The sequence below is a fragment of the Castanea sativa genome, chromosome 3 (genome assembly GCF_040712315.1).
Source record: "Castanea sativa cultivar Marrone di Chiusa Pesio chromosome 3, ASM4071231v1".
Classification (NCBI taxonomy): domain Eukaryota; kingdom Viridiplantae; phylum Streptophyta; class Magnoliopsida; order Fagales; family Fagaceae; genus Castanea; species Castanea sativa.
The window spans coordinates 8,919,360-8,943,270 of record NC_134015.1 but is presented as its reverse complement, the minus strand read 5'-3'; the positions used below and the strand labels follow the sequence as shown (position 1 = coordinate 8,943,270).

General features: G+C 34.2%; 2 protein-coding genes across 4 annotated transcripts; one reads left to right on the top strand and one right to left on the bottom strand.

Moving 5' to 3' along the window:
- Window positions 1-6,363: 6,363 nt before the first annotated feature.
- Window positions 6,364-8,191, top strand: LOC142628114 (psbP domain-containing protein 7, chloroplastic). Its single transcript, XM_075802109.1, has 3 exons — window positions 6,364-6,723; window positions 7,075-7,297; window positions 7,649-8,191. The coding sequence occupies exons 1-3, from the start codon at window positions 6,387-6,389 to the stop codon at window positions 7,959-7,961; spliced, it is 873 nt and encodes a 290-aa protein (XP_075658224.1). The 5' UTR covers window positions 6,364-6,386; the 3' UTR covers window positions 7,962-8,191.
- Window positions 8,192-8,210: 19 nt separating this feature from the next.
- On the bottom strand, window positions 8,211-17,443 carry LOC142628113 (E3 ubiquitin-protein ligase JMJ24). 3 transcript variants are annotated; one of them, XM_075802106.1, is made up of 14 exons: window positions 17,293-17,443; window positions 15,760-16,387; window positions 14,580-14,722; window positions 14,373-14,472; window positions 14,104-14,236; window positions 13,922-13,976; window positions 12,994-13,684; window positions 12,501-12,830; window positions 11,533-11,961; window positions 11,354-11,426; window positions 10,469-10,554; window positions 9,229-9,375; window positions 8,804-8,874; window positions 8,211-8,503 (listed from the first exon to the last, which is right to left on the bottom strand). In XM_075802106.1, the coding sequence occupies exons 2-14, from the start codon at window positions 16,306-16,308 to the stop codon at window positions 8,404-8,406; spliced, it is 2,907 nt and encodes a 968-aa protein (XP_075658221.1). In that variant the 5' UTR covers window positions 16,309-16,387; window positions 17,293-17,443; the 3' UTR covers window positions 8,211-8,403. The 3 variants fall into 3 exon arrangements, with proteins under 3 accessions (XP_075658221.1, XP_075658223.1, XP_075658222.1); XM_075802108.1 differs by having other exon boundaries at window positions 9,256-9,375; XM_075802107.1 differs by having other exon boundaries at window positions 15,760-16,378; window positions 17,293-17,423.
- Between the last annotated feature and the right edge of the window lie 6,468 nt (window positions 17,444-23,911).

The following is a 23,911-nucleotide window of genomic DNA, read 5'->3' as shown; positions in this document are numbered from 1 at the left end:
GTCGAATTGGGCTCGAGTGGTCGGCGGTCAGCTTTGATTTCGACCAAAATACAAAGATCAAACACTGAAGTTTGATTCCTGAAAAATAAAATCAACAGATCTACAAACCTAAAGAGAAGATCTATAAACCCAAAGAACAAATCCACAAATCCAAAGAACAAAAACAACAATAGACAGCAATTTCATAGATAACTGAACCTAAGAGATGACATAGAAAGATCGAATCTGAGAGATGAAGGAGAAGACGAGCTAGGGATGTTGCGGACAAAGTGCGAAGATCGACGACGAAGAGCACAGATCAACGACGAAGAGGCAGAGATCGACGATGGAGAGGCAAAGATTGACAGCGAGCAGGATCGGTGAAGGGTAGACATCGATGAAGAGCAGAGATCGTGAGACTGAGAGGAGAGGGTGAGACTTGATTCGCTTTATCCATATCTCAGTTCGGTCCGATTTCTTCGGGTTTTGGGGAGAAAACCCGCCAACCGACCCGCCGTTTTTGGGTTTTGGAGGCGAGGACCCACCATCGACCCTTACCGGCGTTAGGTCGGCCAGTTCTCGGGCCGGATCAAACAGGTTGGGCGGGTGGGTCGGGTCTCGGTTTCTGTTGGACACCCCTACCCAACACTTATGATCATCTAATTGCAACATTGTTGTATGGAAAACATGAATCGTATCGTGAATCTTTTTTTTTTTTTTTTCTATCTTGTATTTTATCATATCGTATCATGTATCTTGAAATGCACATATACTTAATAAATTTTATAAAATAATATATAGATATACATATATAAAAGGTATATTCATTATAAATTCAAAATATATTCAAATTAGAACTAATTTAATGATCAATTAATTCAAATCATAGGTTATTATAGACTTATAACAAGAATATCAAAAATAAAAATAATTATATTGTCATTTAATACTTTATTCATGGTATAGAAAGAAAAAAAATATTTATAGTTCTTTCTTAGGGTGATTAACTAGTTGTACTCGAAACCTTTTTTTATGTAAAATGAAATTTCTCTTACTCATTTGAAAAATATATATAAAAAGAGGAAAATGATAATAAAAAATTACTTAAAAGTATATGGGAACATAGATCAGTAATAAAGGATTTGAAGAGGATGTGAATCATAGATCAATAACTCATAAGTTCAGTTAAAATTATACTTAATGTAATTTTAAGTAATATTATAACACCTAATAAAACTTTTTTGGATTAATATTTTGAAAATTCTATGTTCTTAACACATATGTCAAATTTCATACCAATATGATGTTATTTATCATTCGATTTATAAACTCGTCTTTTATGCATAGTTTTAAAATACAAAAGCTTGAAATTTAAATATTTGAAATATATAGTTATTGAACTTTGATATAATCATGGGAATAATGCTTTGAAAAATTTATTATAATATAATCATTTTATGGGATTAACAAAAGTTGCCATAAGTTGAAATCAACATATATCAAAATACAAAATATTACTGCACGAGAATTATACCTTGAATGAATGGACTGATTATATTACTAATAACTTTTGTCATATTCAAATTTTACTATGAATGGACTGATCAATTATAATGAACTATGAATCTTGAATTCCTCTATGAACACACATTTTGACACATACTCCAACACATTATACACATGGAAACCACCACTGGTTCTTGTGAAAATTAATCCCATTACCACTTGACATGTATATTAGTTGTAGCAAAATGTGTGTAAGAGTGTGTGTTTCTATACTATTTGATATATCTTTTTTAATGTTTACGAATATATTATTATGTTTGAGCTTAGATTGTTTAATAGTTGGTTTTAAAATTGAGCTTGTTTGCTAAATAAATTAACATAATTTAGCTTTTTCTTGACTCGAGTTCAAGCGGTTCATAAACATCATCTTTTCATATGGGTAAAAATGGTATTTTCACATCTTAAGAGGTAAATCGTAATTTCATCATTAGATTTCGATATTCTCCATGTGAAACAGATCTTGCAGTTAGAATGACAAAAATGATGTGTCAAGAGTTCCAATTGGATCATTGGATCAAAAGTTGCAGCCAAATCAAGTTTTAACGGTTGATAGACATCCCGATAACTAAGATTACACGTGTGATTCTAGTTAATTAATTACGATCCAACATTTAAAGAATTAGTTATAATTAATGAGGGGTCATAATGGATAGATGATCTAAATTTTAAAATAAGTATTTAATCAAAATAAGTATATAATTTAAATTACTATTAAAAAGAAAGTCAAGGTAGTCAATAAAATATAGCTACTGATCTTACTGGCCACTAAAGCTAGATAAAGAATTCTCACGGAATGAAGATGCAATAGTGCAAGACATCCTACACGGTTTCCAACATTAAAGTCATTTGCACCACCAATAATAATTCGAGCACTTCACAAATTTTTCTAAAAATTCTAGCCCTACACTACCCACAATTTCCACGGAATGATTAACCACCCAAATTGTGCAACGTGGCACACTGCATTTGGTCAGCCACATTGTCCATTAAAATGTGACATGTACACGGCATAGAGGAACATGTGCCATGTACATTATGAGCTATGCCCCCAACAAAATAGCTAATAGCGAGGACAATGGCATTGCACATGTACTACAATGCATGCAAAAATGCACATATTCACAGATTGAGATCAGGTCCATGCAATTATCCCATTTTTTTCACAAATTTTTTTACATTTTTATCTTTTAATTTTAATTTTTTACTTCTTTTTAATAATTGAGATTGAAAGTTATAAAAATATTTTTCAATCTCAACCGTTCATTACTATTGCATCAAGTGCAATACTATAATCACCGGATTTTTATGACAAAATTCTCTGGTGAGTCAAAAGGGAGCGTTCCTAGCCGGAGAGGTCTCCAGCCGAGCAATTTGCACCACTTGCAACAACATTTAGGCGGAGGCTACTGGTTGGTGTTGGCTACTAATTGTTCAACAGAGAATTGATAGAATTTGAACACCTACTCTCAGCTCATTGCATGGTGCCTAAAGCAAGTTTGCCTAAAAGCCTTTTTAAACCTTTCAAAACCACTAATCCCATCGTTCTCCTATTGGGCTTGACTCATTATTTGGACTTCATCTAGACATTGTTGTAATGAGTCCATTGAGCTAAAAGGCAGGGATGGCCTATATTTCATAAGGCATGTGTGATGCTGCTCAGAAAAGTGTGAAAACGCTGTCGTTCTAGTCCGTTATACCCAAAACAATGAGAACCACCAAAACTAAGATAGCATTTATCATGTCAGTGAAACTACTTCACAAACCACTTGAACAACCAATAGAATTCCACCACTTCACAAATTTCTCTCATAATTCTACCCTCCAAGCCTTCTACTACCCTCGATTTCCTCAGACTGACTAAACCATCCAAATTGTTCAACATGGCTATTGGCTGATGGCACGCTGCTTTTTCAAATTGCTTCAGTATCTTGCTAGAAAAATACTTCCTAGTCCTTGATGTAATGAATTTTTCCTATATATTTTCTTTCCTACGTACTTTTTTGTGCCCAAATGACATTACCCATGAAAGAACCAAAGTCTCTTGTAAAGAGTGAGGCATATTGGAGTTGTGACAAAGCAATTTAGATTAACGTTACAAATCTTTAAAAAAAAAAAAAGTTTTGAATTTATCAGGCTCAATTTAATACAGAAAGTTAATCAAAAAAAAAAACAAATGTGGCTATTTTCACTCACTTTTGTGCCAAAAAAAAAGTGAGGTTCATTACTAACTTTGCACTAAAATAGCTTTCTTGAAATCTTAAAGTATGTATTATATCCGAAGTCTAGGTGATTGATAGAGTTGATGAATGAGCAAGAGGTAATTGTATTATGCACTCAATTTAGTAACGACACCAAGTCCTCCATCCGCCTGTGGTTTTTCATCCTTATTTGTAGGGTTTTCCATGTAAACGCTTTGTTTCTCTTTGCTCACTTTATTTTGATGTTTTCCTTTTCTGTTTTCACTATAAAAATGTCATTTTTAGCTCATTACAAGAATGACACCCATATGTACTTTTAGGGATTAGATCATACAAGCACCTACACTTTTCTTTTCTTAGATCTAACTTGCACTTACAACATGTATAAGCATAAAATAGATTTTAACCCAAAAAAATAAATTACAAATATAGGAAAATAGTAAATGCTTCTGTTTATGAACTATATTTATGATAAAAAGACTAAATTAATTAACAAATATTACAATTGCTTATATATTTATATATTAAAATTGTGTGTGTATATTGTACAGACTATCACAACTATCCCTTCCATTTCCCATTCATACCTACCTTTCAAATGTAAAAGTCACCTCATTAAAAATAGTAAAACACCTCCTCTAACTAACCCCACCCCCGCTCTCTTACGACTATCCCCATTCCCAACCCTAAGTGGGATCAAGGAAGCCATGATTCAACCCTAGCTCATCCCGCTGTCATCCCTATTCAAAATTAAAATTTTATAAAGATTGAATATGTCACAAAAAAGATTAAATGAATTAACTATCTTTCCAATTATAAAGAGGATGTTAACAAATCTTGAATACAAATTAAAAGGAATGGGTTTTTAAATAAGAAATCGAATTATATTGAGCATACCCTAATTGGGTAAGAGCACATGAGAGATTAGTTATAAACACGTGTGTGTTACCCAAACCCAGTGGTACTTCCTCTAGGGATGGAGAATTTGGGCTCTCAATTTATTTGTTGACAGTTCAACCCTCTAACCTTCTTCCTCACAAGCCTAATCCTTACCCTCTAAGATTCCTCCTCTCTCCCTCTTTTTCTCTTGTTATCTCACACCCTTTTCTGTTTTTCCAATCCCCTTTCCACTCTTCCTCCCTTCCTTTTTATAGTCTCCCCTTAGTGGGGACCCAAATGATTACTTCTCCATCTTTTCCCACGTGGCCCCCACTTCTGCCCAAAATCCCTCGTAAAAATTGGTCCATTTTGAAAATTCTCTAAAAACTTACAACAGACACCAAACAATGTTCGGTAGCGGATTCCCCCAAGACACTAACAACGTTCGGTTACAGACCCCATATTTGACTATTGACTCTTCGGTCGTCCCTAGCCCATTTGTTGACATCGGGCCGAGCCCAGTCCAATAACAACAACCTATCCCCAAGTACTGATCCTATATTTGTATATTATGAATACTGAGCTGGGCCTATCCCTAAGTGAGCTAACAATGGTCTCCGACCCCATTTCCCTACAACGTGAATTGATAAGAGCACATGAGAGATTAACTAGCTAATTATCTTGAGTCATGTGGACCAATTAGATTAAGACCATTCTTCCATAAATACATAATCGCAATTCACAATTGAGCATTAAATGAAGAATAACATATTTGTTGCTTAGTTATTTTTCTCTTAATCCTTCTACGTATTTTTCTCTTAATAATTCTTTGGAGGATGACTATCTCAAATTTAGTCAAATTTCATGCAACTCTTATCTATTTTCATATAATTTCCATTTATCCCCTTTAAGAACCACTGGATTCTTAACAAAAAACAATCTGATTAAAGAAGTTAGTAGACAAGTCAAGAACTCGACTTTAATTAAATTTCTTCTACCGTAATCAAAACCCTATTTAGAAAATGATGTGTCTACAAGAAACATTTTAAAATACATGCAAGAATAGTAAACAATTAAATATTTTGTATGTAACCAACAATCTTATATCTCAACTAAAATCTCATGTTATTTTCATCAAAGATATTTAAGATGTGAATTCCACCGAGATCATCAAATTATATTATATTATATATATATATATATATATATAGAGAGAGAGAGAGAGAGAGAGAGAGAGAGAGTATGTGTTAGTGGAACAAGGACATGAGCAAATAGTCATATGCTTCAAGTAATATGGACACCCTCATATCTCAAATAAATAAATCGAGTCCGAACTATTAACCCAAAGAAAGAGATGATTTGCGGGGCCGTGGGGATGAAAGAAAACGGTGTCGTTCTAGAACGTTGAGCCAAAAACAATGAGAACCACCAAAACTAGATAAGCATATTATCACGGAATATTGAGGATGCAAGAAGAGTGCAAGATATCCTAGACAGTCTCCAACGTAAAAGTCATTTGAACCACCAATAGAATTCGACCGCCTCACAAATTTCTCTCAAAAAACTCTAGCCATACACTACCTCAATTTCCTCGGATGGACTAAACCATCCAAATTGTGCAACGTGGCACACTGCCTTTGGTCAGCCGCGTAGTCCATTAAAGTGTGACATGTACAGGACATAGAGGAACATGTGCCATGTACATTATGAGCTATGCCCCCCTCCCCCCCCCCCCCCCAAAAAACATAGCTAGTAGCAAAGACAATGGCATTGCAAATGTACTACAATGCATGCAAAAATGCACATATTCACCGGATTTTTATGACAAAATCAAATGGTGATTCGAAAGGGAGTGTCGAAGAGGTAAAAACCCAGCCGGGGAGGTCTCCGGCAGAGCAATTTGCACCACTAGCAACAACATTTAGGCGGAGGCTACTAGTTGGTGTTGGCTCAGCTTCACTAGTGGCTATTGGTGCAGATTTTGGTGGCATAACTAGTTTTCTTCTTGGGTTATCACCAGAAAGTGGGAGGGGTCTTAAGCTGGATGTGCTTTATCCTATTAAAGGCTATAGTCGTTGCATTGAGACAAATGAAGGATTTGGTTAGTAAGTCCTAATGCCATATGTTATAATGTTATCAAAATTCTTTGTAATTTTGTGTTAGTCTTTGTTTTGTCTCTAAAGCCAAAGAAAATAACCATCAGTATGATTGTTCACTCTCTTAAAACGATTATCAATATGACATTAAAATAAGTGGAATTAATGTCAATGGTCTTTGATTCAAATGGTGTTAGTAATCATGATGTGTGTTTGTGTATTAAGTATTTATATTCCTTAATAGTCTTTCTCAAAATAATAGTATTAGTACATTAATTAAACAACTCTTTATCCAAAGAAGGGGAGAGAAAAACATTGATGCTACTTTAATTTTGTATTTGCTTTGCAAAGAACAGAATTCATATACCCAGCAAAATGGGTTGGAGATCAAACACTGTTGTATAGAGCTGTGGAGAAAACAGAGTTTGAAAGAGCACTTGATCCACCTCCAATAAGTACTGCCATGTCCAACAACCGGCGGCGGAGCATTAGTGAACCAATTGTTGCCTTTGGTCCGCCTGGCACAAGCGGCGAGCTCAATGTTAGTGTCATTGTGTCTACAGTTTCTAAAGACTTCTCGTAAGTAATTCAATTTTTGGGTTAACTTTGTAGTGCAATACAAGGAATTGGCATTAGTTAATTTCTGGGACTATAGAAAAATACTAGTGCAGTGCAAGTAAATTTTTTACATGAATGAGACAGTTTGTGCTTAGCAAGTAGTGTTATACACCCAAACTTTGAACTTTACAAACATGTTCATGCCATTACAAATGGTCCCATTAGTATAAGTTACTAGTTAGAGCAACATTGTCAAATCAAAACCTAGTTGTTAATCATTGGTCGCTAAAGCTCTAAAGGGCCTTAACTATGCTAAATGTGACCAAAAAATGACCCATGAATTTGGAACTAATCCTTTACCTCTCTTCATAGGATTGAGGCATTCGGAGGACCAAAGGAGGTGGGAGAAGCAGTGGTTCGGACCATCACAGGATCTAGCAAACGCCCTGATGTTAAAGGGACATTGATAGAATCAGTTTTAAGAGAGGATCCTACAAAAAATGTCAAATATTATGAGCTTGAATTCAGAGTTGAGAGCCCCTCATTTCGGCGGCATAATGTCGCAGTTTGTTGTTCTAGTGGTGGTAGACTATTTACTTTGAATGCTCAGGCACCAGAATCAGCTTGGCCAGAGGTGAAATCAGACTTCCAAACAATTGCTCATTCATTTAGTCTCACCTTCTGATAATGAGGAGGACACTACAGTTTCTTCATGCAATTTTTCCATAACAGGGATGTTTTTAAACTTCTTGCAACCTGTCCTCGTTGCCTGTACCTTTCCATGACTATTTTTCCCAGTACTTTCCTCTTTTCAAGGTGGGTTGGGAGATGGTATGAGGACCATGACTGTGACTGAGAAGATGGTGTATTGGAGATAAAAGTAATCTTATTAAGAAACACAGTTTGGACTTCAGACTTGTGACTACTACAAAACTAATTCAATAATATATTTTGCTTTCATTTTCTTCTAAACTATAATGGTTCTCATTAAATGCAGCACCAATGTCTAAAATCAGACCAGCTTATGTTGTAGGGATGGGTAAAAATTACATATAATACATATATAATTGATATTTGCTCTTTAAACATTAGATTTCCTATACCTAAATTACAATTACTGTACACATTCAAGCACAAGTTATCTGTCTTCTCTTAATCATCTTCTCCATGTTCTCAGAAACCATTGCAGTCAAGTTAGGATCTTCAAATCCAAGCTCTGCGCCGAGTCTGCAAAGGAGAAATCAAATATTAACACAAATAGTAGTATTTAGGAAAACCTCAGACTACCCCCATAGTCTTGGCTCCAACCACTCCTCGTTATGTAAAAAACACAATACTAGGCTTAATTGCAGACCCTTGCAGGGATGCAGCTTAATGCCATTGGGCAACAATGGCATTAGTCAGGCGTTAATTTCTATTTTTGTTCTTTTCTATGGAAGAGACAAGAATGTTGGAGAGAGAAAGAGAAGTGGGGGTGGGGAGGCAAGCAACAAGTACTACAACAGAATTAAGACTTAATTTGCTTACTTTGGATCAAGAACCAATTTCTGGACTTCTTTAATAGCTGAACTTGCTGCATAAAGTGATATCTTTCCAACCTGGGTCAGAAACCAATATGAAAATGAGAACTAGCCAAAATAAAGAGAACAAGAATTGTTTGACAGAATAGAGGGGAGAGCGGAAGGAAGGAATTAAACAATTTCAAGCAATAAACTAAAGGGGTAAAACTTAGGTACAATACCTTTTGTGCAGTACATTATGTTCTCCAATTAAATTCAAACACAAAAATGTATATTGAATTTAATTGTCCTTGGAAATGACAACACTGCTTGTGTCAATAAACCCAGGTGTTTGAATTTAATTGGGAAACCTAATGTACTAAATATAAGGTATTGTATCTAAGTTTTGCCAAAAATAAAGAATGACAGAAGGAAAAGGAAGGAAATGAATACTTCTAGGAAAAATTTCCTTTGTCTGACCTCCAACACCTGCAGATTTGCTTCATGGTCGTTAGGGAGACAGCGGATTTCTTCAGCCAATCTTACAGCCTCCCCCAGACTTTCAGGAGATAAGAAATCAAGCCCCAACTGAACATTGGACTGAGAATTTTAAAAGGAAAGCAAACATCAATCTAGTGCTACAAACCCAATTTCACAAAGAATCTGGAATTACTTTCTAAAATTTTCAACACATCTAAATTCAGTGTCTAATTTTCTACTAATTCAACCATCTATCAAAATAGTTTCTACTAATTTAAGTTGTTTCATAAAGAACAAACAGGGAGTCTGCTTCAGCTTTCCACCCAGGGCCGTACTACATCATGAAGCACATTGCACGGAAGCATGTGATATAAATTATTAATTGAAGACAGAACTTTTGTGGCAAAAGTTAATTTCCTCTTAACTTTCAATAATTGGGCAGTCCAAACTTCATTAAAAATTTCACTCCTTCATTAGCAAGCAAATACTGATAAAGAACTTCTTGGAAACCATCTACTGCAACTACTGAGAGAATTATAAAAACATATATATTTGAAATGGTTTACGCACGCACACATGTATATAGACATAAATATACAGGTGCACAGAACTATATATTTTAGCGACTATAATAATAATGAGTTTTTTAATTTATAATGAACATTGAAAGTGGGGTTTTAAAGCTCCCCATTTGGCCCACGATTTAATGTTGTAGCCAGGACTCACTCAAGATTATGAAAAGATTAAATTCCCATAACCTTCCTAACTGCAAGGCTTGCGAATAAGAACAAAGATGAAGCCAAAATTCTTCAAGAGGAAAGATATATATCCTCATGAAAGACACAAAGAAAGTTTTAAAGCAACTAACATCTTAAGCAACATGACCAGCAGTGCGTCTCTTGCAGATAACCAAAATAACATCCTTCCATTAAAGAAACAAGAAAGAAATAACCCTTCCGAAAGACAACAGTCTAAGCTTCTAATAAGACAATGTCTACATTACTCCAGTAGTCCAGATACACTCCTCTAACGAATATAACATATAGACCCTTCAGTCTCTCATCAATAATTTTAAAGCAATATTCCAATCACGAGTCAAGAGAAACATTATTTCATTCAAACTCAATAATTTAAGTAAAAACATGTAATATTGGATTCGCTAAAAAAATTAGAGTTATACTAGCATGAAGGTAATCAACCATGGTGAACTTACCTGGAGATTTCTCACTTGGAAAGGGCATCCTGCAGGGACAAATACAGCTTGCCCCAAATGCTGTTCAAATGACCATGGCTCAACTCCTGAGGAAGAGGAAAGCTCTTTAGATTTTAAACAAGCATTCAGAAATGCCGTAGAAAGTACTTATGATTCAACATCAACACACAAATTGCATGAAAGGGGAGCTGTTATAGAGGGAAAAGATTCTAGAAAGAATCCAAAAAAAAAAGCCAGCTTGGTTTTAAATGCAAAATTAGCGTTCTCCTAATTTATTTATTTTTATAAGTTTTTAGTAAAAGGATACACGAATTTCATTAAACTCCCTAGAAAGTACTTATGATTCAACATCAGCACAAAAATTGGATGAAAGGGCAGCTGTTACATAGAGAAAAGATTTTAGCAAGAATCCCAAAAAAAAAAAAAAATGCCAGCTTAGTTTTAAATGCAAGATTGGTGTTGCTGCAAATTTTTCAAACCACAGGCTTCTTCCTTTTGTCAAATTTGGTTTGAACAAAACTCTTTCTTTTTTTCTTTTTTTTGATAGGTTTGAACAAAACTCATTCTTAGTGGTTAGCTTTTCCATAACTTTGTCTGTGCCATATACATTTCAAAAACAACCAACATGCTTAGTTGGAAATGACGTGAAATATATCAGAATATTAGACAAACATAAAACCAGTATTACATTTAACTTTTTTTCTTTTCAGGGAAAATTCCTCAGAGAAATACAGTTAATAGCAGGAAAAATTCCCCCAAATAATCCAGTAAATAGTCATGTTGAAAAGTTCTACACATCTCAAACATACATCTTAGGTCAAAAGAAGTATTCTGTCTCCAAAGCTTGATCAATAATTAGGAACATCAATTGTTACTTATCCTTACCAAATTCTTCCTTTAGCTTTCTTTTATGACGCCCATTAAGGAATACCGTTTCTTCATAAAGATGCCTTTTCACCTGAAAACCCAAAAGTTATTAGGAGCACACATTAAGCAAGCCAATTACGGTATATTCAATTAAAAAAAAAAACTACATTTACTAAGATTATAAGATAAAAACTTACTAAATCATTTGATACTCCATCAGGCTTCCCAAATTCTTTCCAGTGAATTCTTAAATAATCAGTCACCTTTGGGACATCCTGCCGGCGAAAAACATCCCATAGAACTCCAGGATCACTCCTTTCAGGGACATCTTCACCCTCTCTGTTTGATGTTTCACCATTGACATTATTCTCTTTAACATCAGCAGTTTCAATCCCCTGATCCACCATTGACTCATTTTCATTTTCATCCACTTTTGCACCACATTCATTCTGCACACTTTGACTACCAAGCAATATATCAGGGGACCCTTCCTCATCCAAATCTGCTTGTGGATCCTCCAGTGATTCTTTCATCTCAGAATCCTCAAAGGATTTTTGTATCTTTTCAATCTTTACACTCGGCTGGCCTTGTAGATTCACATTACAAGTATGCACCAATAGGTATACCTGACCATAGTTCAATGATGTCAATTCGATTTGACTCATCACTTTGTTGGTTTACATCAGATGACAGAATGGGTGATAAAAATAAGATAAAAGCTCATGATGTTAGACTCCAGCAACAAACAGAATAAGGGTTTTCAACCCATACAGCATTGTAGATTATATTATGACATATTTATAACAGTTGAAGCAACCTAAATTAAATAAGAATAACAATCAGGTTCTATGGTTATTAAGTGCTTGTTTATAATACTGGATGTATAATACAGTATTATTATACACAATTTGAGAACCATGAAATTAGAGGTTAAAACTTGAGCTGCATACATGATTAACAATTGTGCAAAGAAATATTTTAGCATTTTTTCTAATTTGATATGCTTAATATTTTTAGGGGGGGAGTATACAGAAGATACAGCTTACAAAAATTTTCAAACACAAACTGCCAATCAAATGCAACAGTTTGGTACAAAAAAAGTATATCTAAAAAGTTAACATCATCAACAATAGGTCAATGAGAAAGGGGAAGAATAATAACTTACCATGTCACGCATATTGAAATGAAGATTGGTCACTGGATTGCCTCTACCAAGTTCTTCATAGGTCCCATAAGAAATAAAAATTTTAGGTCCTACATCATTCTGCAAGGAATAATGAGGCAATTTTGCAGCAACATTTAGAAGACCCCACTTGGAGTGGATATACTCAAGTAAGGGCAGTTTACTGATAAAATCAGGTCTCTGGTACAATAAGAACTCTTCAGATGCACTGGGGGAAGGCCAATCCTTCAACTTCAACATTTCTGGCTGACCATTTTCAAGAATTCGTCCATCAGAATATCCTTTGATGAACTGACCAAGTTCAATGTCAACCTGCCATCATGTCAAACCACAGAAAGCAAATATAAAATTAATTAATTGAGTTTCAACCAAGTAATAATTTACTCAATATAAAAATTATTCATTGCAATCAATAGAGACATGAGAGAACACAGAAAAGCCTTAGAAAAAATAAGCAAAAGCTAGTAGAGCTTACCTCGGAACAGTCAAAGCAATCTATGGCCTTCACCACTCGGTTCTCATCTTTTGTTTTCTCATCTGCTGTCTCCTGAATCCCTCTCCATATAACCACCGGATCCCAGCTTGAAGTTGATGGGCTATCAAACACCTGTTTGACAATAATAGGTTCACCCCTGGCCCAGTGCTTTCTAAAATTTCCAATCCCATCAGATTTAATATCTTGAGTTGCAGGGCAGTACAAGAAATTATCATCACTGTCTTCTCTATGACCATATTGGCAGAGTCTGGGATCATCCAACCCAGTATTTTCTAGGCTGCCAGCATCATATATCCTACACCCACTAACCATTTCCTCCACATTTTTTACCAGTTTTGCAACCCAATTCATCTTAAAAATGCGGCTTAAATTTAATGATGAGTGACCACAGCCACCAAACTCTGGTGGGGGGCATGGAATACTCCCATCACTATTGGCTTGCCAACCAGGAAACTTTTCCGGTAAAATTAGTTTTAGGTTGGATACTTTCACTTGCCCTGTCGTAGTTGCTTTGTCTTGACTTTTGCCACGGATCTGATTATCTGCCAATTCTCCTTTAACATCATTTTGAGATGCTTCCCGAAGATCTTGACAGCAGCTAAGGCACAGATCATACGTGCAACTGGCACAACGCCGATGATAATCTGTAATGGGTATCCTACAGAAATTGCTACAAGGAAAAACAGAGAATGAAGGCAAATCAGAAATCAACAGCAAATAGAGAAGCCAGAAATAAACATAATAAACTAATCAGAAAAATCTTATCCCTTTTCTAGTGAAGATAAATCACAAAAAATGAGATGCAATGAATCATGTTGTTTCATTACTACTTTTTGAGACTCTAATGACATATAATTATAAACTAAGTGACTTTAACACAAATAGCTTAATAGTGTTCCTCAATTACCAGCACATCTGCTCATCTGCATTCACTTTTGTCCTGGCAAGAAATAGTTCTTTCCCTGATGACAAACATTATGTAAATATTGGTCACATAATGTATAAATGGTACATACCCAAAAAATTAAAATATAAAGAGAGAGAGAGTATTTTAAACGTCACTGGGAGCATGAACAAACGACATCTTACCATTCAACTTTTTTTGTAGTTCTACTTCAGAAGCCTGCTCATGATGGATTTGCTTAACTACCGGAAGCACCGAAGATAATAAGCAGTGAAGATATTTCAACTTGTCTAGAACAGGTATTTCACGTATTCTAACCTGAAACTCAAAAAAAATTATAATAATAGAGATCAAAGAACCATGCCCAGTGAAACTTGGTAAGCATATTTCACAATATTAATGAAACTTAATCATGTAAAGAAATGGTGGCCTCTTCAACTCATATATGAAATACCTTTATTGAATTATCTGAACGCAAGCACACTTTGCAACTACAAGTACCCCGGCATGCAGGGCAACTTCTCTGAATTTCTTCTGATGGAATATCTGAGTACCTAAGGTAGTGAAGCATGAAAATCAGGTCATAAAAGAAGCATAATCACTAAGTTGTAAAAATTATAACAAAAATACCATCTCACATCTAAAGTGATAAAATACTAACCATGTGGAGATACAGCTATCACAATATCCTCTCCTATCACATTTAAGGCACCAAGTAACTTTATCTCTATCATTCCTCCGGCATTGGTGGCAAGGTTGCCCACCGGCTTCTTCAGAGGAATCTGTACTTCCATCAGAGTCCTCCTGGAAAAAAAAACTTGTAAACCAAGGCATCAGATAACATAGAAGTGGTAGAGAAAGGGTTCCTAAATATTAATAAAGGGTAGAAATACAAAGTGATAGACCCACCCAGAAAACCCTTGAAACAAAATCAAATATCAACATTGAATTTTGAATTTTGAATTAGTCATTCTTAAGGAAAAGGCTCCACTTCATTGATAAAGGGATTAGAAAATTTTAACCAAACAACAATGATGTATCTCTCACACCATATGGCTTATACGGTATGTTTCCATCTTCAGTCCATATATCCTTTTTGTGTGTGTGTGTGATATTAATAGGCAGTATCAGAGATCATTAACAATAACTTCCTTATGATATTCTTTAGTCTAGCTTTGAAGTTTGCAGGAGAAGCAAGGTATCAAAAGGATTGAAAGGGAACAAGGTAATCAAGTTTCATTTGTTTCATAGTCTGATCCAGCTAGAATGGCAGTAAAAGAGCTGGAGCCAAGGTTTTTTGTTATTTAGGTTATAATAATTTCAAAAGTAACGGCTGTAAAAACCATTTGAGAATTCACCCATGCCATTAAAAAGATGTGCTATTCTATCCCAGATATAAGCCTCTTGTTCTCATACTGGCAAGTGCAACTAAAAGTAAGACATACTTTATTAACACAGAGTTATAATGAAGAAAACTTCATCCTTGTATCAACATTTTACAAGTATAAGAGACACCTTCTCGGACACTCTTCTAACAGTCAATTTACTCTAGGATCCTTCCAGAACTTCATTTTCTCCCTCTTCCTTTTTTTGTGTTTTTTTTTTTTTTTTTGGAGGAGGGGGAAGTGTTTGGATAAGTGATAATTCTGTCCATAACTGGAAGAACTTAAGCATACAGGAATGATACTTATTACTTAAGGTCCCCCTAGAGAGTTACAATCAAAAAGAGTAATAATATTTCAATTACTGGTTTCTATTCAATCTGAGAAAAAGAATTTCTATTACCAACAACAAAAACAAATCTCAAGAGATGCAGCCAAATATTTTAAAACAAAACTCACCGTCATAGCTTCATTAGCATCAAAGCTCCTTTGTGATCTACTCTTAGATGAGTCCATGCCCGAAGTTGGTGGTGTCTTGTGAGACCTCCAGTTTTCTTCAAAATGTCCAGCATCTCTTTGTGAGTTTTCATTTGTCTTTGGAGGATTACGTGAGGCCAAACTCCTAATCGCTGCTGTCTCAGGTGAATAGCGAAACTGATTCTTAGATACCTTCTCAAACAACATTTTCCCTGAGGCTGGAACAGGATAATCTTCAACTTTTGTGTTCACAGGCGGTGTATCATATTCATCACTCTTACTCTCCAAGTAAATATCACTTTCACCTAACGACTTCCTCTTGGCCTTCTTTAAGTTAGCTCTCATTGCAGAATTAGCCGCCCTCTTCTTTGCCTGGATGTAGTGCTTCTCACATACTGTCTTATCTGGCATCGACATGGCAGTGCATCTCCATTGTTTCCCATCCGACCTCTTGCAACGCAAATCATCTGGAATTCCAACATTATCCTCAGCATTTGCAGAGGATGATCGTGGATGATCCATTGCACTCATGTTATGGTAAACTCCAACCGTGATATAACATGCAGAGCATTAGACTGATAAGAGCAACCTGCAAATAATCCTTTAACACCTACCACACACAGCAAAAATTAATATAATTCCATCAAACAATGCTGTACATACAAAGGAAACCAAGAACCAGAGAACCAACAAACAATGACCAATTCTTAAGTAACACAAGCCTGAATGAACAGACGAAGAACGAACGCATCCAAAACCAGTCATAACACAATGAGATACAACCAAAAAAAAAAAAGTTATATGCAGCAAGGCGGTTCAACTGGCAAATACTAGTTGGGGCCAATCTCAGAAGGGTTTAACAGTAGTTTCTCTTTCAATCATTCATGATACAGCAAAGCACAATGAGAAATTAGAATGTTGAAGTTCAACGCAAATTGATGAATATACTAGTCCAAACCTCAATTTCCAAGAAAACTTAATTCTCATTAGCTGGTGAATTTTTTTTTTTTTTCCTAAATTTAGACCATGTAGATTGCTAATTACAAATTTACAAATCCTCCAAGTCTTCATTCTCTACAATTAAATCTTATACATACAACAAATTCTTTTGAAGCCGAACGTAGTACACAAATAGGTGTGTGCCAACATAAAAAAAAAAAAGCAAGAATTCACGTTCAAGCAACCTGCAACCACCTTCATAATGCACGAAACAAATCAATTAAGAAACCCAAATGGCACGCACAAAAAAATACTTCACAACAATAATAATCACATGGGTCACGAAAAAATCAAAAATTTACAGCAACCCAGATTAAAACAAACTGCATTTGTCCCAAAAAAAAAATTTATACCCACACATAAAACGAAAAAGAAAGATTCAATCTTGAAGAAGCACGAACCTGTCAAAGGCATAGAGTTTTAAGAAAACACACATACAGAGATATAAACAAACACATATATATTATGTATGAGCAAAAAGTAAAGAAAGAAATACAATATGGGAGAGAAGAGTACCTGAAACTAGGGTTTGACGAGAAGAAAGTACTAATACGAGGAACCCTTTTTAAGGAAAAGGGGCAAAAGGAAATTTGGGAATTTTAAGAATTGTGTTATTCTTCTGTTTTTTCTGGCTAATCAGTCCAAATAAGCTATGAGCCTATGACCCTTTTGGTCTCCGCGTTCTTTTGGTTTCTTTGTTTTTTTGTTTTCTGTTTTTTTTAATTTGCTTTTCATGTTTTCTGCTCTCTTTTTAACTTCTCTGCCTCTGGGTTTTCCAGACACTGTGTTGGTGCAGCAACCAGGTCGGTACCAGCAAAATTCTAAAACAAACTCTTTTGTTTTTTTTTTTTTTTTTTTTTTCCTCCTCTATTTGCATTTTTTACAATTTGCTGAAGTGGCAGCAGTAGCACTCCACTTCTCTAAAAAAGGAGTTAATGACCTGATTAGTTGTTTTTTTTTTTTTTTTTTTTTTACCATATTAAAAAGTTAGTTTATTTTACTATTATTCATGATCTCACTGTGCTTTTTGAGTACTATTTCAACTAATTTTTATCTTTAACTACAATACTTTCAATAAAAAATTTCAGTTTCAACAAAATAAGCGGATCCTAAACACACCTTTAATTGTGATGAAATACAGGCCGAATACAAGTCCGAATAAGTGTCATGAATAATAAGGTTGAGAATGTTGAGGCAATTTTTATTAAGAAATTGCTATCTTTATAATATTTTCACAATAAATTTTAAGTGGCAAATGGTTATTGAATATTATAGATGAGGAAAAAAAATTTAGAAACAATACCTCACTTTATTATTCAAAGACATTAGGTAAAGTCGTTAACAACAAAATCTAAAATGTATGGAGCAAGTATGAGCTCTAAACAAGCTCGACATGGACTAAAGTCTTTTACAAAGTGACCAAGGGGCGAGAGATGATGGGAATCCTCCTAGAGTGCTATGTAAACAATGAAAGGAATCCCCTTGGAAAATGACCTGGTTAAGGCCAAGTTTAGCTACACATGTTGCAGCCCTCCTGCCAGCCAGGATTTCCACCAGTTCCAATGACGAAGGCATAGAGATTTTTTCTGATAACACGGCCATCACTGCCCGATTTCCATTCCTAATGACAGTTGACAATACCTATTGCAGCTTCACATGTGTCCAAAAACATGGCCCCGTCATGTTTAATCTTCAAGAAATTAGCTTCACGAGGCAAAAAAATCATTTAATTTGTGAATTTAAATCAAAACCAAACTCTTATCCATAATGTTATTTCTATTTCTTAATTTATAAAGGTTTTAGTTTCTTATAAAAAAATTAGAACCAATAATAACTTACCACATATAATTTGTTATAAAAATATTGTAAAAGTAGTACTTCTTATTTTTATTACTCATTTTGATTTGACTCGTCTATTGCACTAGTCAAATTTTAGAGAATATAATATGATAATTGGGACAAAGGAGATTCGAACCCAGCCAATTTCTATTATTAGAAAAATTAGGGGTCCCAACTAATTTAGTTACAAGATAATTGGGAGGAAACTATTATATTCATTGTATAATCTATTACATATTAAAACCAAAAAAAAACAAAACAAAACAAAAAAACCCATTATTTAGGATTATTATTGTCAGTTATAATATGACACTTGCTAGAAAATGAAAAGCCATTCACATCCTAGTTTCTAAAAAAAATATATATATATATATCTATTTTACCACCAAAAAAATTACTTTATCTATTTTATCAACCCATTTTACAATCTACACAACATCTCAATTTTTATTTTTAAACAAAAATAGAGGTATGTGTGGACCTTGGGGGCTGTGGACCCCCCTAGATTTTTTTTTTATTGTAGAATATATATATATATATATATTATGGGAGGACGAGAATCCGAGAATATGGACCAATGGGTCAGGGACAATGTCAGGAGTACGGACCTCAGGAAAATATGAGCAACCTTTTACAGGTACAGGAGACTATAATGCCTGGGGACCTTGAGGATACCAACATGTCCTCGGAGGGCCGAGAACCAGTGCTAAGGATCGTCGAGCACAAATTGAGGATGAGAAGGAAGATTTTTCATTAAACTAGGAAGGGAAGAAGGTAGATAAAACATCTATCACATCTGCATTCAAAACTTTGCATTCACTTAACTGGCAGCATTAATGAGAAAATAACCCATGAATAGTGTCAGCACAACTCATAGTCTAATGTAGAAGCCTTCTAGTAAGGCCTTGATGGGACAAGTATTAAGGGAATTGATCTCAGGCCCTCCAAATGTAGGGCTAAGATACACCTTAGTTGATTATATAAGGCAAAGAAGCCCTTAGAGGATGAGAATTCATTTTTTTAACTTCAAATCAATTGTAATCACTACCTCGGACTAAACTTAAGGAGCTCAATACAAGCCCTTTGAGGCTATTTCTCATCCATACTCGCATAATTACACTTAAAGTTAATTCTATCAGCTCCAGTTAATTCTTTCCATTTAATTTAGGGTATTAAAGTATCTCATATTTTCAAATTAATTGTGTGAGCAAAAGTAACAAGTTTTGACACGTTTTTTACCTGTTTTATTCCCCCCCCCCCCTTCTCCCAACACACACGCACACATGTTAAAAAGATTAGATACATAAAATATATATTTGGCCCCCAAAATATAAAATTAATCATTTCAAATTGAAAATTGACCCAAAAATTTTAAATCTAAAATAATCATTGGACTTATATTTGTTTAATATTTTAATTTGCTTGTTTGATGTTTGGGACCTAAAGATCAAAGTTTGAGACTTTGAGTTTTGAGTGATGTGTTATATTTTGACCTAAAGGATTGTTTGAGTGTTTGTTATCTTTTGTCTATGTGTTCGTATGTCTTAATTGTTTACATAGCAACACTAATTGAAATTTTCACCAAGAAGAACATTATACAAAACAGTTGTACTTCTATCTAGTTTTTCAATTTTTATTATAATTATGAAACAATAATTTTTAGTCATATATATTGTCAAAACTAGGTTCACAACAAAATAAAAGGTGTTTTTTTTTTTTAGAAGATTCTTTGATTTTGTACATTGAAAGAGAAATCACACCAATACTGAGTACAATTTTTGGCTCTCTCAAAGCAATAATCTTAGTTCCGTCATTGTTTTTACATACAACTCATTAAAATAATATAAACTACCCTATCAACTCATTCTCTCTCATCTATCTCTTCCATCTTTTTTGTACTTTTATATGCTTTTATATTTATTTTTATGTTTAGAAACCATGAATAATAGGTTGTATATACACAAACTTACTATTCATGGTTGCCAAAAAATTTTAGCAACCCACAACCGAGTAAAGCTCAATTTGAGCAGGTGTATTACTAAAATAACAATTTGGAGGATTTTACACCCCAATGCTAATGTGTAATATCACTTTTTATTTTTCCTTTCTTTTGATAGATAGTTCAAGGACCCAAGTGCCTACAGCCCAGACATTAAAACATAGAATAATATAAATGATGGAAATTTTTATATTAAATTCCACAACTTCATGGTGTAACAAATTAAATTCAATAGTTTTAAAAATAATAAATTAAATCATAAAGTTTCAAAATGTAATAAACTAAACTCTACCATTTCAAAAATAACAAATTAAATACACAATGAGTCAATGAGTGTTTAATTTGTAATCTTTAAAAAAAAAATCAAGGTTTAATTATATGACTTAATTATTTACTTTTTAAAACCTTGAGATTCAAGTTGTTGTCTTTGAAATTATAGGGATTAATTTGTTATACCTTATAAAGTATAGAGTTTAAAATGAATATTTCCCTAAAAATTGTCATTGATTGGGCAGGTGGGTTGGACTACTGGATCAGTTTAAGGGACTAGTAATTTGAAGTGTGAAGAGTGAAGACACGCCCTTTGTTTTTTGTTGTTTTTTTTTTTTTGTCCAAGTGTAAAGACATAACCTTATTTCCTTGACAGGTACTATGTCCCAGTCCCACCTCCCTAGTCTGCTGGGTCATTTTTACTTTTGAAATCAAACAGGTCCGAGAGAGAGAGAGAGCTCAATCCTACCGACAATGTGCATGGATCATGTTTAGTTTTAAGACATCTAATTAATCCAATTACAGATATATATATATATATATATATATATATATTTTTTTAAATAAATCTAAGTGGAGGTTAGTGTAACTTCTCAAATATTTGTGGTACAATCTTCATAATCACAACACGAGTTAAATACTATTTTATTTATATTCCTTCTTCTCCTTCTTCTTTTTATTCTTTATTTTTTCTGTCATAGATATGCGGTTAAAGGAGAAAAATGTGTTTATATTTGAGAGAAAGAGAGACTTGAGCTTCCTTAAATATAAAATTGAAATGAGAGGGAGACAGATAGTGAGTTTTTTTTTTTTTTAATATTATAATTTTATAGTAATGACGAAGGGAGGGAGAGTTTGAACCTAGATGTCTTTAAAATATCAGGAAATATCAACTAGTTTAGCTACAAGGCTCTTGATGTGAGAGAGAGAGAGAGTTAAAACTAATTATTAGTGGGTTCCAATTAACTTAACTTGCATCTTCTAACCACCGCTTACCTTTGGTGCAATGGTCATTCCATAGGTATAAGTGCTTGTGAGATGTGGGGAGTAAAGGCCGGGGTTCAAGTCTCTAGAAGGGAGTTTCACACACATATACACTTAAATTAAGTTAGAGTAAAAATTCTATCTTGTATAGAAAAAAAAAAAAAAAAAAACCTTCAACTTGTATTGTGAGAGACTTATGTTTGAATTATGGCTACATAAAAATAAAATAAAAATTAATTAGTACCTTAACTTAATAATGTGTTGGCACAACAATCAACAGTTTCGATTTCTATCATAAACATATAAAGATAAATAAAAGGAAAAGGGAACCTCATTTTCAGGCTCTACATAATTTTCTTGTAATTGAATTTATTTTCCACCTTGAAACGGTGCTTTCTTAGTGGATAATAAGAACTATTTATTGAGTGCTTGTCTACTAGTGCGTTAGCACAACCTTACAAAAAAAATGCCACATGTTTGGTAATTTTGTTAAGTAGAGAAGGACACCCTTAAAAACTGGAAACCTACTTAAAGATAAAGCTCGAGTAGTATTAGCTTTTTTGTATATAGAAATTTAACTGAAAAGGCCTTTAGCATTTTGAATATTTGGTAAATTACAATGCTTAAAAGTTAAGAATTATGAATAATGAATATAAGACCTTTTTTTTTTTTTTTTTAATAAAAGCTCTGAATTTCAACTTTTGTATTGAAGATGTCTTCAGTCTTACCCTTAAAATTGTTTTCAATTTAGATGCCTTTGAGAGAGCAGGGCGGCCGCATTGTGATGGTGCTCGTGTTCCGTTGTGGGCACATAGAAATCTCAATTCCTTTCTTTCATTTCATGTATATATGTATATATATTTTGCATATATAGTACTATATATAAGAAAGGTTTTGTACATCATTTTCGTTTTTTTTTTTTTTTTTGCGTCTAGGAGGGGTGGCCTAGTTGGTGTAGGATTCCGCGTGCATGCATGCACGAGGTCCCTCGTTCAAGTCGTGATAGGTACCATGCGGGGGGTGGGTTCTTAGCATGCATTGCGCCTATCCGTTGGCGGGTAAGGTCTGTGGCACCCCGGTCACAGTAGTTATGGCTCAATCCAACATTCCCTAGCGGGAGGTGCCCCTATAAGGTCACGCCCTAGGGGGTAAGCCACATATGGTTGCCCCCGCTTCCCCCCCCCCCCCCCTTTCGTTCATCAAAAAAATTGTTTTCAAATTTAAATGATCTCTTAAAGCTCTTTAATGCAAATGTTTTGACAATTTCTGCTAACAAAATTTAAGCCTCTTAAATCAGGATTGAGATTTTCTAGATTTCTTAGGGTACTTACCAAATAAATTTTTTTAAATTTTAACCATTTTTTAATGATGTAATGGTCTAGATTTTGTCATGTCAGTATTTTACTAACAATAATCTTAATTATTTTGTTTGCAACATTATTTTAAGAGTACTGTTAGTGGAATACTGACATAGTAAAATCTAGACCCTTAAATCATTAAAGAGTGGTTAGAATTTAAAGAAATCTATTGGTAGAGTATTTTATGAAATCTAGAGGATCTGAATTCCTTAAAACATTAGTTAATAACCACTGCACACTAAAAACTGATTGATGTTTTAGTTTGATAATAAATAATCATTATTAGGAGTAGACACTACAAGGCAAAACTCTCTCCAAAAAAAAAAAATCACGAATATTTGACGTGATAGTCAACTCACGAGTATAAGTGTTTGTGGGGTGTGGGGGGTAAAGACCGAAATTCAAGTCTCTAAGAGGAAGTTTTACATATATATATACACTTAGATTATACTAGAATAAAATTCTATTAAAAAAATAGTTAATAGAATTTTTAGGGCGGTAACAATGGCAACGATGAAGTTAGGGTGGCAATTGGTGGAATTTTGGTGTAGTTGTGGTCGGTGGTTGCTTTAATAGGTAATAACATACAAGGGCGAAGAGCTTGTAGTTTAGCTAGTTAGCATATCCTATTGCTTTCAACAGATATATTCATAGCTTAAATTTTCTTATTTTTAACTATTGAATT

Coding starts and splice junctions, on each gene's coding strand:
- LOC142628114 (XM_075802109.1), top strand. CDS start 6,387: ATGGCATTGCAAATGTACTACAATGCATGCAAAAATGCACATATTCAC. Junction 6,724..7,074: donor TGAGACAAATGAAGGATTTG/GTTAGTAAGTCC, acceptor TGCAAAGAACAG/AATTCATATACCCAGCAAAA. Junction 7,298..7,648: donor ACAGTTTCTAAAGACTTCTC/GTAAGTAATTCA, acceptor CTCTCTTCATAG/GATTGAGGCATTCGGAGGAC.
- LOC142628113 (XM_075802106.1), bottom strand. CDS start 16,308: ATGAGTGCAATGGATCATCCACGATCATCCTCTGCAAATGCTGAGGAT. Junction 14,237..14,372: donor GTTCAGATAATTCAATAAAG/GTATTTCATATA, acceptor TTTGAGTTTCAG/GTTAGAATACGTGAAATACC. Junction 8,875..9,228: donor AAAGGAAATTTTTCCTAGAA/GTATTCATTTCC, acceptor TTTCTGACCCAG/GTTGGAAAGATATCACTTTA.